The 19,713-nt window shown below is 49.7% G+C and overlaps 1 protein-coding gene across 1 annotated transcript; it reads left to right on the top strand.

Moving 5' to 3' along the window:
- The first annotated feature begins 799 nt into the window (after nt 1-799).
- Nucleotides 800-19,184, top strand: HSD17B3 (hydroxysteroid 17-beta dehydrogenase 3). The gene is made up of 11 exons (XM_004591861.2): nt 800-1,114; nt 5,122-5,168; nt 6,476-6,551; nt 7,990-8,097; nt 10,545-10,612; nt 11,179-11,214; nt 12,297-12,331; nt 12,964-13,045; nt 14,538-14,603; nt 16,828-16,977; nt 18,670-19,184. Exons 1-11 carry the CDS (start codon nt 961-963, stop codon nt 18,778-18,780), a joined length of 933 nt encoding a protein of 310 aa, XP_004591918.2. The 5' UTR covers nt 800-960; the 3' UTR covers nt 18,781-19,184.
- Nucleotides 19,185-19,713: the final 529 nt, after the last annotated feature.

The following is a 19,713-nucleotide window of genomic DNA, read 5'->3' on the forward strand; positions in this document are numbered from 1 at the left end:
CCCTGCACCCATGTGGGAGGCCTGGAAGAAACTCCTGGCTTCTGACTTGGGATTGGCTCAGCTCCAGCCGTTACAGCTACTTGGGGAGTGAATCAGCAGATGGAAGATCTTTCTCTCCGTATATCTGCCTTTCCAATAAAAACAAGTAAATCTTAAACAAACAAAGAAAAATTACTGGTTTGCTTGTTTATTTATGTATCCATTTCTAAGGAGAGGCGAGCGAGAGAGCCCATCTGTTGGTCCATTCTGGCAAGTGCTGGGCCAGGCAGAGCTCGGTGTTTAGAATCCCATCAGGCCTCCCACACAGGTGACAGGGACTCAAGCTCTGGCGCTTGCTGCCTCCCAGGGTGCCCATTAGCAGAAAGCTGGGCTTGGGAGTGCAGCTGACACTCAAACTTGGGGGCTGTGATAGGGGTGCCCCAAGACAAGAAGTGACTTAAGCACTGAGCCGAACACATGCTCCTGCCTCCGGTGTTTTATCACAACTGAGTCGTAGGAGAAAAACTGCATTCCAGGACCTCTGGGTGCCCTGCGGAGGGCAGTTCCTCCAGGGACCCAAGGACCTCCTAGGCTCTGTTTTGTCACAGGGTTGTACCAACTCCCCCGGCTCCACACTGCTGACTTGGCTCCCTGCACAAGACCCTCCGGGAAACTCCTTGACAGCCTACCCAAATTCACAGAGAGGACCTCAGCTCCCGTTTTCCCTCAGCTGGCCTTGTGACCTCCAACGTTCTCATCTCGAATGACTGCCCCGCGGCGGCAGGGGACCTGAGGGCTGGGCAGGGTTGAGATAGAACAGTGTAGTCAGAGGCCCGTGAATCAGCGGGTTGTGCAAGATTTCTCTAATCTCAGTGCCCCAGAGCCAATGGACAGCGCCTGGGCACTCCCGCCAGGAGGAGCGCTAGGCATTGAGTGCTGCCGACGCTGCTGAGGGGTGAGGGTCTCCTGGCTGGCACAGCCATGGCTGAAGTTCTGGAGCAGTTCTTGGTGTGTGTAGGGCTCCTGGTGTGCCTGCTGTGCCTGGGCAAGTGCCTGGGACTTTGTAGACGCGTGCTCCCAAGCTGCTGGCCGGCTTTGCCTGGTGGTTTCTTGCGGTCCATGGGACAATGGGCAGGTAGGGACCCCTTCCCCTCTCTTGTTCTATGGTTGGGGTGGTTTTTTCTCGTGATCACTATGGCTTGGAAGACAGCTTGCAATTCTTCTCTGTGAGAGAAAAGGGCTGTTGTTTTGGGTGCCTTCATTGTGGGACAGGGAAGTGGGGGTGAAATTAAAATTGTCTTAGAATGCCTGAAGCTATGGGGACGTTGAGGGGCCCGGGGGGGCGATGAGCAGCAGTCAGCCCCACGAGCTGTGTTTGCTGACTTGTGGAGCTTCTAGATGCTCTAGATGGTCACCAGAGCCTCATCCTCAGATGAACAAAAATCCAGGTGCTTTCATTTTGTTCAAGAGTATTTCAAACCTGGGACATTTGCATTATTTTAATTCATTAGACAATATCTGTCCAAATGTTTTAACGAAACGAGGGTGTCATAACATTTAGAGCACAGAGGTCTCTGTGAGAGTCAGAGGAGAGAGATGAGGAGAGGCAGGGAGAGCATGTATGTGTGTACACGAGACAGAGAGAGAGAGAGAGAGAGAGAGAGAGAGAACAGGAATGAGAACTGACGCCTATCAATTAGTTGTCTCCCAAATGCTTGCACTGCTTCTCCCACCTTCCTCCTGCGCCACAGTCCCTTGAGCCACCCTCATCCGGTGCCTGCCAGGTCGTGCGTTAACTGGAAGCTGGAGGCAGGAGCTGCAGCCAGAAATCAAATCCGGATTTGATGACGTGGCACGCAGACGTCTTAGCTGGCAACTCAACCACTATGCCAAGTGGTCACCCTGAAGCTACATTTGCAAGATGATTAGATATGGACTCTGGGGCTGGCTTGTGCCAACTAGATACCACTTCCCTGTGGCCTGTCCCCTGGGAGCAAACTGGAGGTCATGAGCTCATGCTGCCAGTATCACCTTGAAGGAATGACGGAGGTCTTTGCACAGGTTTGTGTTTCAAAGCAGACCAAGCAAGGTGCAATGCTGTGATTAAAAATTTACTAAAGATGTAAATTCCTCCCGTACAGATTATCAGATGAACTGTGGGATAGCTAGATAAATGTGAAATTCAGCTACACAAGGAGTAACTTTTGTTATTTACCTGCATTTCGAGTTAAATTGGGCATTCTATGGTTCCTCTTGCCAAACTGGCAACTTCATGAACTTAGCAATGGAAATGACAGCAATTCACAAATGAGAAATTGTTTGGAATGACAGGTGAATTTGAATTGTTTCTTTTATTTGTAATGTGTGTGTGTGTGTGTGTGTGTGTTGAATGAGAGAGAGAAATGGACAGAGCTCTTAGCTGTTGATTAATTTTCCAGACGCAGGGACCGGCTGTCAGGAGCTAGATGTCGCATCTGGGACACCAAGCCCTCTTACACAGGACATGAGCAACCCCACTAGCATTTTGGCTGCTGGCCACACACCCTTGCTCAACCCCATTGAGCTGTATTGGACTGGCCTTGAGCTTATCCCCTCTAGGGAGAGTGTGTGGTCTCCATTGAACTCGCTAGTTAGCTTGTGTGTTCTGGATCCAGGTACCCTGTTCCACACAGATTCAAACACCCAGGAGCTGAGGGCAAAGCCATTCACAGACACACAATCCAGAAGTTCAAATGGGGGCAGGGACTCAGCGCACCTGGGGACTTAAGGGGGAAAACTCCATTTTAACCTGTTTTATAGGTCAAGGTTAAATGAAATAATCATTAACAAGAGTAAAATGGCTTTGGGCATAATAAGACAGGGGAGAGATAACACCACTGAATTTCAAGAAGTTCATGGAAAAACATGGAATGAAAAGACAAATTTATGTTGGTGCGAAAACTTTAACGAATTATATTATCCATTTGAAAGGCAGAGTAACAGAACAAGGGAAAGCCAGAGAAAGAGATCTTCCATTTCTTGCTTCATTTTCCCCAAATGCATGCAACAGCTAGGGTTGGGTCAGCATGAGGTTAGAAACCAGGAATTTCAAGAGTTTGCATATGGCTGGCAGGAGCCTAGTTACTCAGACCACTCTGCACTGCCCTCCTAGGCAGATAAAAAGCAGCAGATTACCTGGACCAGACAACAAGGATCTGGGACAGGAACCAGCACTGCTAGGGAAAACAGGTATGGCTAGTCAGGGTTTAACTTACAGCGTGACACCCACTCCAGTATGGAAACTTTTTCAAAGGCACACACTGTTTTTGCACCTTTTGGATATAGGTTATTTTTATGGAGAGGGAGAAGGAGAAGAGGAGAGAGAGAGAGAGAGAGAGAGAGAGAGAGAGGTTGTCTGTTGGTTCCCTCCCCAAGTGCCAAGTGAGAGTTGGGACTGAGACAGGCTAAAACTGGGCTTCTGGAACTCCATCCATGTCTTTCAGATGGGTGGCTGTCACTAGCTGCCTTCCAGGTTCATTTCCGGGGTGCCCCTTGGCAGGGAACTTGAATGGAGAGGGGAGCTAGGACTTGAACCAAGCCACTCCGATATGGGATGTGGGCACCCCCAAATATGGCTCAGTCCTTGTGCCCTAATAATTGCTCCCATACACACTTTTTTTGAAGAATAAAAAAAATCATTTGGTAGGGTTTTTTTGCACTCAAACTTATCTTTCATTTACTTTTCTGTGCCTTTTTGAAGTACCTTTGTATATTTTGAGCGGGGAGCAAAACGAAACCTGGTTAGTGGAAACTAAAGTTTTTAGCTCTTGGACAGCATACTCCCAGGTTTGAATTGAAGTCCTAATTATTTCATTGGTGTATATTGACAAACTTGGGACACCAAAGTCACACAGCTTGGATGTAAATATTTTTGTCATCATGTTTAACAATATGATCTTGACTGAAAAAAGTGAACATCTGTGTGTTCACTTCCCAGATGGCCTCAATGGCCAGAGCTGGGCCAGGATGAAGCCTTCATCTGGGTCTCCCACTTGGGTACAAGTGCCTAAGCACTTGGGTCATCCTGTGCTGTTTTGTCAGGCCATTAGCAGGGAACTGGATTGGAAGTAGAGCAGCCGATACGTGAACTACTGCTCTTACGAGATACCAGTGTCACGGATGCTGCTCTACGTACTACGCCATAACCCTGACCAAGGGCTTTCTCTTCTGTTTGTCGAAGAAACACTCCCTAGTCGGCTGGCACAGAAGTGAAGTGAATGAGGTTCATCCTAGATTGCAACCACTGAGTCTGAGCGCGGTGTTGGCTGGGAACACCGTGATCGCTGGACTCTCCCAGTTGGCCCTGTTGGGTACAGATGCTTGAGGGTCTTTCCTTTCGTATTCCTCACCCCGTTCTATTTCTTTCCGGTGCTTTCCTCTTTGGAAGAAGGCCTCCTATCTTCTGCAGGTGTTGTCTGCTTGTGTCCCGTGGGAGTACAAAACAGGGAAAAGTTAGGAAAAACCATGAAATCTCCCTTTGATGGCTGGGAGGTGAATGGGCAGGGAGCTAACAGGGCACACTGCTTTCCATGTGTAAATCCTTATGGAGTTTGGCTAAAATGCTTCCTGGTTGATTTTTTTTGTTTGTTTCATTCTGGAGGTGTTTGCCACCGTTTCGCCTGTCTTTGCAAATAATGACACTTTAAAAATAGCTTCACCTTGAATGTTTATTATGGGAGCGTCAGGACCAGCATGGTAACGCAACCGGTTAATATTTCACCTTCAAGCACCAGCATCCCATACGGGTGTCAGTTTGTGTCCCAGCAGCTCCCTGCTTGTGGCCTGGAAGAACAGTTGAGTCTCAAGTGTGTGGCCCCTGCACGCATACGGGGGACCTGGAAGAAGCTCCTAGTTCCGGGCTTCAGACTGACTTGGCTCCAGATGTTGTGGCCATTTGGAGAGTGAACCAGCGATGGAAGATCTCTCTCTCTCTGTAAATCTGCCTTTCAAATAAAAATAAATGAAATCTTTTAAAAAATGAAGATTTACATGCTGTGATACTTCGGAATGGCCAATGTCCTGAGAGACAGGACTTGGAAGAGAAGTACGCGGGGGGAGTGTTAAGATGTAGTCTGTCACTCAAAGTCTTTCTGCTTTTCCCAGTGGTCACTGGAGCGGGAGACGGGATTGGAAAGGCGTATTCATTGCAGGTACGTTATGCTTCTGCTGTGCTAAGCATGTCCTACAACTACTCACTCCAAAGAAGAGATTTTCCAAACACGAAACAAGAGAGAGACATAAGCCGAAACAGAATATATGTCTTAGGGAAGTAAATGAAACAATCAGAATCTTATCCCAAGACACTGTTTATTTTAAAACACAAGCCTGCTGCGCCCTAGTGGAGTGACTGGGTTTGCGTCCTTGCTCCAGCTGCCATCTCTTAATTTCCTGCTAATATAGACCGTGAAAGGCAGCAAATGATGATGACTCCAGTGACTGGGCTTTCACTGCACAAGTAGGGGACCTACAGGAAATGGCTGCTTCCTGACTTCAGCCCGGCTCTGCCTAGCCTGGTCACTGCAGATATATGGAGAAGGAACCAAATGGGAGTCCTCTCTGTCTCTCAAATAACCTTTGAACACTTCATAACAGTAGGGCCGTTGCAGCACCTGGGAGTGAACCAGCAGTTAGAGCATACCGCTCTCTTTCTGTCACTCTGCCCTTCAAAGAAACACATTTTTATAAAATTTATTTGTTTTTATTGGAAAGACAGCTCTTACAGAGAGAAGAAGAGACACAGAAAGCTAGAGATCTTCCATCCACTGGTTCACTCCCCAAATGACCACAATGGCCAGAACTGAGCAGTTCTGAAGCCAGGAACTAGAGCTTCTTCCAGGTCCCCCACGTGGGTGCAGGGTCTCAAGGCTTTGGGTCATCTTCAACTGCTTTTCCAGGCCACAAGCAGGGAGCTGGATGGGAAGGGGAGCATTTGGGGCAGGAACCGGCACCCATATGGAATGCCAATGCTTGCAGGTAGAGGATTAGCTAGTGGAACCATTGTGCTAGCCTTAATACATTATTTTTCCTTTAAAAAATTTGTATGTGTCTGCCATAGGCACATTTTTCCCCCAGAAGTTTTCATTTCAATTCACAGTTAATTGAACCTGTGGAGAGCCAAATAGCTGAAATTCTCATGCATTTTGGAGTCATGGCTGTCAGATCCTGGGCCTGACAGGCACTCAGAGTTGTTGCTGGTCTGCAAAAAAAAAAAAAAAAACAAAAACAAAAACAAAAAAAAACAAAAAACAAACAAACAACAACAAAAAAAAACATAGGACATGCTCCCTGCCAGTGAGATGCCAAAGTCAGACCCTCCGTGGCAGTTTTGCTTGGGGCCCAGAACCCTGGTCACGGCCTTGCTAATACCGCCTGAAGACAGGACCTCGTCCTACAGCCAACGGCGTCGCCCTGAGACCAAGTCCACCTTTCAAACAAGCTTTTCCTATCTCCTTTCCAGTTAGCAAAGCAAGGACTCAATGTTGTGCTGATTAGCCGGACGCTGGAAAAGCTGCAAGCTGTTGCCACGGAGATCGGTGAGTATTTACCTGCTCACAGGCGCTGTTGCTAAGATGACTCTCTTCCTGTCTGGGGATGCATAACCAAGCTCCCACATGTGCCCATTTCCCATGGTGACTGGCAGGATCTAAGGCGTGTAAGGCAGGAACTCAGGCACACAGTAAGGCCCCTTTCTCCTAGGGTTCCGTACCTTCATCAGACTGGCCCAGACAGAGGCTGCAGCTGGCTGCTTGTCGTGCCACGTCTTGGAAGAGCCAGCCCTGTATTTGGGATCCCAGTTGCCTGAAGCAGGAGGGTAAGGGGCAACGCTTAGTGCTGGCTGTCAGATTTTAAGAATCAATCCAGGGCTGCCCTGTGTGGTTGCAGGGGTTGTATGAACATCCTACCACTCCAAGAGGCTGCTTTTTTTCCCCCGAAAACATTTTCTTTTTGTCTGAAAACAACAAGGGGTGTTGAATTTTTGTAACTATCAAGGTAACAGTGGACAGACTCTCAAAGCGGTGAATGTTCAATGATGAAGACTTGGAAAGGCAGTTGTTTGGAGTCATCCTCCCATCCCAGGGGAGATTTGGGGTTGGAGACAGCCAAGGCGGATGTGGGAGTTGTGTGGCTGTGCCCGCACAGCCGGGAGGCCTGATGTCCTTGAGCTGATGAATTCTGTTTGTGTCCCAGGTCCTGATAGTAAAGAAACATTGTGGAGGACCCAGACATCCTTCATGCTTTTCTCACGAGGCGACACATCATTTTGAAAAGCAAGGACGTGGTAGCTTGAGAGCTTCCCCTAACTCCAAACTGTTATGCATGTAGCAGGCAAGCGAGAAAAGTGTAGATGTCTTCTTGAAGATGTACTTACAGAATGCAGGACATTTCCTTGTTCTTTTTGGGGTAATAGATACATATTTAAAATTGTGTCATCTATTTGTGTACATTTATATAGTCTATTGACACATTTCATATATTATTTTATAAATTTATGTGTATACATAAGTTTATGTGTATACATATTTTATATTCATATATTTAAAATTAAGTCGTTGTGTACAGGAGTGTTTAAGTGTTGTGCACAGAGAGGGTCGCTGTGGTTGTGCCGAGGGGCCGGCCACTGCTGAGCGGAGTTGGGCAACCAGGGGATACCTGGAGTTCGCAGCCACCCAGGAGCCCCGCCCACGACCTCTGGTTCAGCAGGTGTAGTGGAGCCTGGGGGATCTGCTTTCCCCAGGCTTCCCCTAGGGGTGCTAATGCTGTGGATTACAGACCCACTTAGAGACCCTGCTGCAGTACCTGCAGGCCATGGGAGCGCCACTCACTGATTCTCAGCCCCCTCTAGCGTTGACCCGGGGCTACCTCTCACTTGCAATTGGGAGACAAAGGCCTGTCTTCTTCAATGTCTCCACTGGGACCTTTGCAGTCTGAAGGCCACCAGGTCCCTGAAAAGAATTCTTGTCTCCCATGCAGAGCAGACCACGGGGAGGAGCACGAGGATTATACAAACGGATTTCACCAGGGCCGATATCTATGAGTCTATTCAAGAAGAGCTCGCAGGTTTAGAAATCGGAATTTTAGGTAAGTTACAGAATGCCCAGCTTGTAATTTGTCAGTGCAATTGTGATCTTTGGGGCACTCGGTGGTTTCCTGGAAGTTTATACTGAAACTCACAACCATGTTGAGCTGCTGCATTCAAATGACTGCTGAAGATTGGGTTCTCAGGAGGCACCAGTGGCTTATAAAATTTTTATCTCAGGGCTGGTGCAGTGGTGTAGTAAGCTAATCTTCCACCAGCGATGCTGACATCATGTATAGGCACTGGTTTCAACTCCAATTACTCCACTTTCCATCCAGCTCCCTGCTTGTGGCCTGGAAAAGCAGGGGAAGATGGTCTGTGTGCTTGGGCCCCTGCTCCCATGTAGGAGACCAAGAAGAAGCTCCCACCTTCAAACCAGCCCTCCTTTGGCTACAGCCAGCTGGTGAGTGAACCAGCTGTTGCCTCTCCCTCTCTTTCTCTGTAACTCTGACTTTCAAGTAAAATAAACAAATCTTCGCAACAAATTTGCATCTGGTTTTGGAATGCATTGGACTTCCACGTTCCAGCCTGTCAGCTCTATCTTCTCATCAGAATGAGTTTTCCTTAGTTAAAAATATGTATTTATTTATTTTGCTTGAAAGACAGAGTTATGGGGGAAGAAAGGGGAGAAACAGAAAGGTCCCTCATCTGCTGGTTCACACCCCAAATGCCTGCAGCCACTGGGCCTGGACCAAGCTGAAGCCAGGAGCTTCTTTCGGGTCTCCCACATGGGTGTTGGGGCCCAAGGACTTGAACCATTCTCCGTTGCTTTCTCAGGCCATTAGCCTGGAGCTTGGTAAGAAATAGAGCATCCAGGAATCATACTGATGCCCATATGAAATGCCAGAGATACAAATGGCAGTTAAAGCTGATAGGCCACAACACCAGCCCTAGAATAAACGTTTTTTCATGGATTTAATGTTAACATTCTATAGAAAGTAGACTACCAGCAACATGGATTTGGGAGAATTTGTTTAGCTGACCAATGTTGCTATGATTGTTCTATGAAATAGAATGTTCAAGTGGTTGAGAGTTGATCCTCTGTCTTATTTAGAAAGCGAGATTTTTTCTGTAATAATTTATAGACAAAATATTTTATAGTCACCTATAAGTGTATTGGATACACACAATTTGACTTCTGAACTTCCTGCTGAATTTGAAAAGCAATGACATGTTTGCAGATAAAAATGTAAATCACATCATTGCAACAAGAACCAAAAGAAACGACAGGCAGAGAAAAGAAATACAAATTTCTTGCAATTCTAGTATCATTAAAACCAGGGTTATACGTACTACTGAGTCCTTGTAATTTGCTTTTAAAAAAGAAAAAAAAAAAACACCCTACAAGGGCCAATGCTGTGGTGTTGTAGGTTAAGCGATTGGCTACTGTGCTGCCATCTCCCTAGAGCACCAATTTGAGTCTTGGCTGCTCTACTTTCAATCCAGCTCCCTGCTATTGCGCCTGGGAAAGCAATGAAAGATGACCCAAGTCCTTGGGTCCCTGCACCCACGTGGGAGACCCTGGTGAAGTTTCTGGCTTCTGGTCTCGGTCTGGCCCATCCCTGACTATTGTAGCTCCTTGGACAGTGAACCAGTTGATGGGAGATCTGTCTGCCGCATGCCAGCACACAAAAACTCTGCAATAAACAAGACTGAACGATGAATGCTGAAAAAGCGAGAATCCGCAGTGACTTGAGGGTAGCAGGGACCAGGTGTTTCTGGGCTCAGACGCCAGAGCCGAGAGCCTTACCCTAACATCTCGTTCTTATGGATCACATACAGAGGTCGTGTCATTAGTTAATCATTACAGCTTACGAGGAAGGACATCAGACAGCAGATTTCGACACCGTGTTTGTTTCCCACATATGCCTGAAAGAACAATCTCATTAATGCAAGTGTGTTTAATGCATTTTTGTTTTCAGATCCTGGACATGTCCACCTAATGTAGTAATTGCCAGGTTATCTAACTTTCCATCAAAAAACTTTGTAGTTGTGTTTTTTTTCATGGAGACAAAAACCTTAAACGCTGGCAGGCAGTGCATCTTGCTTTGGCTTACCCGGGGTGTGCACACATAGTAGACCCATTGTCTCCTTTGGAGCTACCCAGCCCGCAAGTTTAACGATTAACTTTTGGGTTCCTTCCAGCACTGCAGCAGCTGTGGCACAAGCCTTTGGAAAGATCACAACATCTGCCTCTTCTCTTTCTATAACTCTGTCTCCCCCAAAAAAACAAACAAACAAACAATAAATCTTGAAACTCTACATCACCAATGGTTTCCCACCAAGCAGCTCTTGTTTGTGATGGCTGCCTTGTGCTGTGGTCCAATCGTGGTAACCCCTGTCTCTGGACATTTCCCCAGTCATCAGAGTACGTTTCCTTTGTGTTTCCTTCTCCATGGCGACTCGCACCTGTTCCTTTTTTGCATGTCTGTTCCGCCTCTTTCTGCAGTCAACAACGTCGGAATGCTGCCGAGCCTCCTCCCCACACATTTCCTTAGTACACCGGATGAGATCCAGGTAGGTAGGTCCGGTTTCCACTCACCCAGGTATGGGGCCCCTTCCAACCTGCCTCCATCTGGTTTGTCACTAGAGCCTGGGAAGTGGTGATGGGAAGCAGGTCTGGCCAAGACTGAGTATTGCTCAGAGCATGTCTGCTCTCCCACTACTCCTTGATACACAAACGGGGACCACATCCAGGAGTCACCAGGTGACTATTCACCAGCTTGTCCTTCTGGGGCTCTATGCTGTGCGCTGTGAGAGGTTGGCTATGCCTTCCAGATTCATCTCATGGAGGTGCAGGGAGAAGGTCACCTCTGGGGCTTTCTCTTCTCTCCCAGGTAATGAAATTTGTTCAGTGGCTGTAGGAAGTGTGTGACACAGGTTGAGGGGCGGGGGGCATGCTGGGTGCATACCTGCTGAAGCTCCATTCAGACCCCATTTTGCAAGCTGAGTGAATGATGGAAACGTTTTGATGTGCCCATTTGCCACTCCGTGGTCTCTGGCACTGCCTGCTTTCCGAGAGAATTTCTCTAATGTTTGGGCGTAGGAGTATTATTGTCATTATTTGTTATTTTTGATTACAGGCCCTCATCCATTGTAACATCACCTCAGTTATGAAGGTATGTAATCAATGCAAGTGCTAAAGGGCCGAAGTGTGGCACCTGGCGGAACTGGGCGGCTGTAGAAGTGCCCCCTTTCACTGTAGAGGCAGATCGGTTCAAGTGGAACTGGACCTGACAGGGAGGTCATGGTGTGGTCTCTGCATCGCCCCATTCTGTTTCCACTGGAAAGAACTGGCTGTGGGTTCATTCTCCCTAGTGTCTAAGTCTTGTCTCTAGGGCAGACAGCAAATGCTGGCACTGGCGTGGTTTTATAAGCAGGCTGATGTGTTCGGTAACATCCTGCGCACCATGGTTGGGTCTACACTTCTTAGTAGGTGGAGCTGTTTGTGGCTCTTTGCAGCCCACTCGGCCCTCTAGCAGAGGTAGTGTAAAGCTGCTGAGCTGTTGCGCTGCGTTTTACGTCATGGTCTTTCAGTCCTGGGCCTTGCGATTCCAGGTTTTCCTTCATGGCTGGGATTATCCCCGGGTCTTCAACAGAGAAACGCCTTTGTTCATTTAAAAAAAAAGTGGCACCCAAGTAGACCCCACACTCCCTAAGCCAGGGAAGACTTTGAAGGAAGCCTCTGGAGATGCCATGAGTGCGCCGCGCCCCCGCTAACCATCCCAGCTGTCAGAGTGGCTGGCGCCTGGGACCCACCTGGAAATGCTTCCCATATGCTCCCTCGGGGCAGAGACAGAAGCATGGGTCTGAGGCAACAAGAGAACGGGGCAAAGCTCTGAGCTGGGCCTACCCAGTTCAGCCCTTTCTTTGAGTTGGGGTCACTCTCATAGCCCAACCGGGAGCTAGGGCAGGTGGAGGTAAGGGGTGGGTTATGGGGACTGCGCAGGTGTCCTCCAGAAGGCGCCAACAGAAGCTGACTCCATCCTGCCCTGGCTCCCAGGCAGGAGCCTTCTTTCTCGAATGCCAGCATTTCAGATGAAGGCCCGGGGATTCTAGAAAGTTCTGCTGCCTTGTTGCTACTGCCTCCTCTCCCATCATGAGCTGCTGGGCTGCTGAATTGACTTTGAGGATCTGACCTTGCACCCGGCACGCTCGCTCCTTGTTCGTGGGGAGGATTAACTTTGACCTTCTCTCGCAGATGACGCAGCTCGTCCTGAAACACATGGAGTCGAGGTAAGACATGGCAAGGCCACACGGCCACCTGCCTGCTGACTACAGGGCATACCATCAGCTCAGGTGCAGTAGAAGGCAACGCTCCAGAAGCCGATCTGGGACCTAGACCATGTTTTGCTGATTATATTATAGTTATATTATTTATTATTAGTTGGCTTTGTTTTCGAACCTATAGCTTGCTGTCCCTGCCTCCCCAGCCCAACCTTTCTCCACACCCACCAACAACTTGGGAAGGATTAAGGATATTGCCAGGGGGTATCCATGTAAGCAAGTACCGGACTTTCAGATTCCTGCCAAGACAGGATTCCACCCTGGGCCATCCACCCTGCCAGGGGTCCAGGTGTCGAGACCTGAGGGACCTGGAGCTCTTAGGGGGGGGTTCCCCTAAAGGTTGAAAGAGAACCCAAACCCCATCTAAGCACTATCTTGGTTTTACCTAAGAGATTGACGGGCTGAGCCCTGAATGTCACATGCAGGTGGGTGAGCCTGTGTGGGGTCTGGTGCCAGTCCTAGTCTTGGGCACCCCGGACTAGGCAGGGAACAGGTTGCTGGCCTCCTCGGGAAGCACTTGGCACATTCCTGCCTGAGCTCGGGCAGCAAAGCACTGGAGATATGGCTTGTTTGCTTTCTAGGCGCAAAGGCCTCATCTTGAACATCTCCTCGGGGGTGGCGCTGTTCCCTTGGCCTCTCTATTCCCTCTACTCAGCGTCCAAGGTGAGCCAAGTGGTCCAACTCTCTCCCTTCCGAGCTCATTTCTCCCACTTTGCCTTTGGATCATTCTGGCAAGTGCATGGACAGATTTGTGTCTGCACGCTTCGGGGACACCCCTCCTCTGCAGACATTTCAAAAAGGGCTTTGTACCCCCCTCCCACTCCAGTAAGCTGATCTTTTCAGTTTCCATGAACTTCTCGAAGTTCCCCTTGCCGCAGCAGAAAGCAGAAGTAGACAGCGGGGAATCTGTGCTTAGTAGAAACACCTGGGTGCAGGTGTTTGGGGCAGTGGCTGAGATGCCCCTGGGGCTGAGTTCTGGCTCCATTTGCGCGCACACTGGGAGGCAGCAGGTACTGCTCCAGTCCTTGGGTCTCTGTCGTCCGCCGAAGAGTCTTGGGTTGGACCCCAGTTTCCTGATTTCTGCTCACTGGCTTGTTATGGGTGTTTGAGGGGTTGGGGAGTGAACCAGTATTTGGAAGATCTCTGATTCTGCCTCTCTGCCTTTCTGCCTTTTTCATACATGCAAATAAACAGATATAATTAAAAGCAGGCACTCCCTCTAGGAGGCTGTGGGCAGGTGGCAGTGCAGGACTCCAGCAACACCCGCTTCCCAGGCTGACACTCTGCTGGTGACTTCTTTCTAATCCTGAACCAGATGTTCCCAACACTCAGTGGAGAAACAGATGAGGCTTTCTGTAGGTGAGCCTGTGTGTCATGGCACTGGGGCCTTTTATTCCAAAATGATGGAGTGAGGCGGTAATCTCCATCAAGATAAGCTGTCCCTCCCTTATCCTCACTTTCCCCTCCCCCAGCTTGATTAAGGCATAATTGACAACAAAAAGATGTTGCATAAGGCACCTGCATCCTGCATTCTGCAGCTCAGAGGATCTGGGTTCAATGCCTGGCTCTGGCTCCACACCAACTTCCTTCTTTTAAAGAATTATTTTATTTACTCGAAAGGACGAGTTGCACAGAAAGAGGGACACACACACTCGTGTCTTCCAACCACTGGTTCACTCCCCAAATGCTGTACTAGTCAGGGCTAGGTCAGGCTGAAGTTAGGGGCCAGGAGTTCTTCCAGGTTTCCCATGTGGGTGCAGGGGTACAATCACACGAGCCACTCTCTGCTAGTCTCTGAGGTTCATTAGCAGGGAGCTAGATCGGACGTGCAGCAACCGGGATTTGAGCCAGTGTGCTGCAGGCTGCGGTTTGACCCACTATGCTACGGTGTTGTTCGCTTCTAAAGAACAACCTGGAAGGCGGCAGTGACAGCTGTAGTAACTGGATCCCTGTCATCCACCTGGGAGACCTGGATTGAGTTAGCAGCTCCCGGCCCAGCCCCAGCTGACAGATCTTCAGAACTCCCTCCCAGACACTGCTGAGGCTTGGTACCCTTCTGCTGACAGCGGGTGGCACCTTGGAGAGAGTCAGCTGACGGCAGCAGGGCCAGGCCGGCGAGCTTGGGGGCCTGATGGGTTTCTCCTTCTCGCCCTAGGCTTTTGTGTGCACATTTTCCAAGGCTCTGAGGGCTGAGTATAAAGACAAAGGAATCATTATCCAGGTGAGTGCTCCATGGTGGAGACTCAGGTTTGCTATTGGTGGAGCGAGGGAGCCAGAGACCTCCTGACCTCAGCAGGATTGGCTATGCACGGGCAGCCCACAAGGAGACCCCCATGTGGGTTCCAGTGACCGTGGCTGGGGCAGTGGTAGCCATGGTGGGTCCACTTGTTTCCCCTGGCATTTGTTGCTCTTTCCATGCACTGGGTACTGGCAAAGGAAAATGGCGTGGGGGCTGGTGTCTCAGAAATGCCATAGGCCCTTGTGCAATCTGGGGCTGTATCAGGTTGGAAAATGATGGTTTGCCTAAATCCTCTGACCCAGGTACAGAGACGGGCTTTTGTGGGGGGACATCCGTATGAGAAAACTGGGCACATCTGGTGCATACTGGGTTGGGGAAGGACCCTGTACCTAGGAAGGCAGCTCCTTGGGCACCCCACATTCTGCTTCTAGGGCAGTCGGGGAAGGGCTGTTCTGCTTCCTTGGCGACTTCTAAGCAGGAATGGTTCCCACAGACACCTGCTACCTAACCATGTGGCCCTTAGCAGTATCGGTCAGCAGAGATGCTCTGGCTGCTGAGGGTCAGTGGGGATCAGGAGAGGGGGGTGGAGGATGCTCAGTCTTCTAGTAAGTAGAAGTGGAGCAGGCTGTGACCTTGCAAACATCAACTGGCCTCTCTAAACACCTCCTCCCTCTGCCCCGGGCCCAGTGATGCTCAGTAACTGTTCATTAAATGAACGCAAAGAGAGAGTGTGTGGCTTTAGTTCTGGGTGCATCCCGGCTCTGACCCTTGCTGTCCGGTGGATCCTCACTGAAGCTCTGTGGACTACAGTTTTCCACCTGTTCGAATGGTTACACCTGCTCACTTCTCTGCATATTATGAAGAGCTAATGAAGAAATCCACAAATTTAAACTGTGTTGATGGTGCCCCTGTCTCGCATGTAAAGGTGTTTTGCCAACCAAAACTCGCTGCTAGAATGAAAATATTTGCTCTTATTTTCCTAGCAGGAGACTGGAATTGAGAACACATCTTCCTTTTATTTCCCAGGGAGCAATACGTCTGAGGTCCTGGGAAGAAAAGGTTTCATTACAGTACTGATTTCCATTAGAACCAATTCCACTGGATTTATTGACTCCCATCTGAATTCAGTTATGACACAGCTGTCATTTCTAATGTGATGGGAAGAAAAATAAAACCAAGACAACTACCACGATGTTTTTCCTTCTCCAACCCCACGGTACTCCTCACACCAGACCAGGGTGTGGGGGTGTGGTGCTAGGTTTCTGGAGCATGGTATGGCTTGCTACCTGTCTCTCCATGAGAGGTGTGACGGTGCGGGTGTGGCCCTCCGGGCATTTCACTTAGGTGTGAACGTGGGAGTCCACAGAGCTTCCCGCTGCTCCAGCTGTGGTCATGTGTTACACATCAGATTCTGAGATGGGGTTGCAGGATGATACCTTTCAATGTAGCCAGAGTTCAATTTCAAGTGAATATGAAGAGTGTTTTAATTTGTCCCATGCTATCCGCGGGACAGAATTATGCTGGTTTTTTTTTTCATGTGGCCAATATGAATTTCACCTTTTTCTCCCCCAAGACTTATTTATTTGGGGGCTATGGTACTTGTGTCCCATATAGGCACTAGTTCATGTCCCAGCTGCTCCACTTCTGATCCAGCTTCCTCGTTAATGGCCTGGGAAAGCAGTGGAGGATGGTTCAAGCCCTAGGACCTCTGCACCCAAATGGAGACCTAGAAGATGTTCCTGGCTCCTAGCTTCATATCATTGATCTTCCATTCACGTGCTTACCACTGCCAGGGTGAAGCCAGAAGTCTGGAATTCTTTCTGGGTCTCCCGCAAGCGTGAAGGGACTGAAGCCCTTCAGCCATCTTATACTACCTTCCCAGGCCCATTAGCAGGGAGCTTGATGGGAAGTGGAGCAGCTGGGACTCGAACCGGCGTTCATCTTCATAGAACTGTTGTTCTATTTTTTGAGTCTGGCCGTCCTGTTCCGAGCACTAACTAACTAGCTCATGGTCCCTGAATCATTTGAGCTGTCCAATAATGTGTGGTTGAGGTTTCATTTCTGTAGCCCACATGCTCTGGTCCCCAGCTCTGGGCCAGGTCTTCACTTTTAATCACCAAGGAGCCCTGGTCTGTTTCCGAGAAGGAGAAGGCGGGGAGTGGGTGCTGGTTGCCCAGAGTCTTCCCTGGTCTTTTTCCTGTGGCAGGTGCTGACACCCTACGCGATCTCGACCTCCATGACAAAGCATCTAAACACCAACGTGATCACCAAGACGGCTGACGAGTTTGTGAAGGAGTCGCTAAATTACATCACGAGCGGAGATGCAACCTGCGGCTGCCTTGCCCATGAACTCTTGGTAATTGGTCACTTCCTCCTTCCTTGGAGCCCGGGAGGCAGGTTGGTCTAGCCCTTCTTTGCTACTGGGAAGCTCAGAGACTGTCTTAGGGCATGCTGTCCAGTGAGAAGGGAGGCTGGGAGTCCAGCCCGTACATAATGCTCAACAGAGCTGATCCCACTCTGGACTGTTTCCCTTCTCCTTGCAGAAAGCAGTTTGCTCCTTGGAGCTCTTGGGCAGGGAAGAGCAAAGTGCCATGAGCTTCCATGTAGGAATTACAGTCTTGCTTGATCCACTGCCTGACTGAATGTTTAGCTCTCAGCCCTGCACGGATTAAAAATAAAATTCACTTAGATGTGTAGCATTTGCCACGTCCCTGGGGTATAAACACTCCCACCACGGCTGATGTTCGGCTGCCAGCCTGATGTCACTGCCTAGACAAAGCCAGTTTTGTCCACTTCTGTTTGGTACCAGAGCCTCCCTGCTTCCTCCTGTGTGGTCCTCCTAGGTTGGGTCGACAGAGATGGAGACGTAAGGTGAGCCTTGCATAATATTTCCAAGGGGGCGGGGATTCGATTTGCTTTGTGGCTGGCCTCACCAAGCCAAAAGATCCAACCTTGGAGGGGCTCCAGGATCAGAGGGACCGAGCTGCCTGGAGAAATGGCAAATGATCCTGGGCCATTTCTGTCTTCCCTGGGTCTCAAGGGAGCAGGTAGGTTGAGGAGTGACAGGTTAATGAGATCACGCTGAGGGCTCCTGGAGCCTGGACCTCCTTAGAGCAAGCACACTGGTGGAACCTGAGCGCTGGAACTCTCCTACAGCACAAAATGTCCTTTCCTGACTACCTCTGCCTAGCTATGGTTTCTGCCACTTCCAGAAGCCAGTGCCTCGGGTTGATAAGCCATACCTGCTCATGACTTCCTGCCCTTACACAATGCTTAACTGGTACCCTGCCCCAGGCATGGGCCAGCTGACAGGAACGTTTTTGATGCTTTCCTGGAATATTATTTTGATGAGAGACCGCAGCAGCATGAGCAAGTGCTCACAAGGCAAGAATGAGTCAGGCAGCTGTCGGTGTTGGTGTGGTTTTCCTAGCTTAGAGTCTTTTGGGGGTTAACATTCCCAGGGTGTCCAAAGGCACGATCGCTTTGGTGTCTACACAACACCTTGTTTGCTGAGCAAAGGGTCATGCGGTCCTTACACTCTAGCCATCAGGGACTCCGGCAGCCAGAAGAGATGCCAGTTATATGACAAATCAGCAGAGTGTTCCCGCCTGCCCTGATTGTAGGTAGGTACACTGGTACCCAGGGTACAGAGCCCTTACAGAGGATTCTCATCCTCATGGCGTTTTCTGGAAGGCTGTAGACAGAGGTCCTTTGGGACCTGCCTTTGTTCCTTTGGCCCACACAACTTGGTTGAACCCGGAGCCAGCATGCCTATCTGGAGGTTCCTTCTCCTCCAGGGAGATTCCCAGGGGGAGAGGGGAACACAGCAGCTGTCCCATGGCTGTGCTTGTGCGTGGGGCCAGCACTGACAGCAGAATGGCCACCCTGCCTCTTCACCTCCCTTCTCCCAGGAACCCCGTGCTGGAACCCAGAGCAAGGGGGCGGGCACCATCGCTCATGCCCACGGAACATCTGCCGAAGTTTCCCAGGTGTGACGGCCTCTTTTCCCTTTCTCCCAGACACTCATGAGGATTTCTGTCTGTTCCAGGCGAGCTTCCTGGGCCTGATCCCAGCCTGTATCTTCTACAGCCGCTGGTCCCAGAGGCTGCTCCTGACACACTATACGGAGTACCTAAAGCAGAACGTCCGGGCCCACTGAGGGGTGGCCGCAGGGGACTTGGAGGAGCGGCGCAGCACCCCGAGTCCCCTGACATGGGGGCGTGATAGCATCAAAAGCGAAGGTTCTAGAGTATACTTTTTTTTTCTGCTTCACTGAAATCAGCGGCTCCATTAGGCTGGGTTCTGTGTGATCGCCAGTCCCATTTCATGGCATGCACCCCACTTTGTCTCTTTTAAGATATCTGGGTTTGAGGCTGGCCAGTTCTGGTTTAACCTCTGCCAGCATTTCACAGCAGTGTCAGTTGGTGTCCCAGCTGCCCCACTTCCAATCCAGTTCCCTGCTAGTGGCTTGGGAAAGCAGTGGAGGATGGCCCAAACTCTTGGGACCCTGCCCCCATTATGTGAGATGTGGAAGAAGCTCCTGGCTCCTGGCTTTGGACTGGCTCAGCTAAACTGCTGCCGACAATTGGAGATGAAACAACAAATGAAATCTCTTGCTTGTTCTCTTCTTTTTTGGTAACTGGCTTTCAAATAAAACCAAAATGAATCTTTTTTCTTTTTTCTTTTTTTTTAAGATAGCTGGGTTCTTTGTAAGACTATATAGAAATGAAAATGTAGGTGAATGCATGACTTAAAGTAGTTGGGAAACCGTTGCCATGAGGCAGGAGCTGGCTGTAGACGGGATGATGTGTCTAGTTCTGTAGCTACAATGTTGCAGAGTGCTCTCCTGTCGGCCTGCTGATGGCAGAGGGTGCTACCTGGGCATGCCAGGAGTGCAGGTCCCCCCAGCATGTCCACGTGGCAGCTCAGGGTTCCTCACAGCTCGGGGATGGGTGGGGCTGGCTTCCCAGAATGAGCAGCTGCTCCGACTTGTGTCACATTCCCTCTCGGATTCAAGGACGAGGACTCCAAACCTACATCGAATCTAATAGAGGACCTCATCTCAGGCATCTCTGATAGACCGCATGCCACG

Source organism: Ochotona princeps, chromosome 31 (assembly GCF_030435755.1).
Source record: "Ochotona princeps isolate mOchPri1 chromosome 31, mOchPri1.hap1, whole genome shotgun sequence".
NCBI classification, from domain to species: domain Eukaryota; kingdom Metazoa; phylum Chordata; class Mammalia; order Lagomorpha; family Ochotonidae; genus Ochotona; species Ochotona princeps.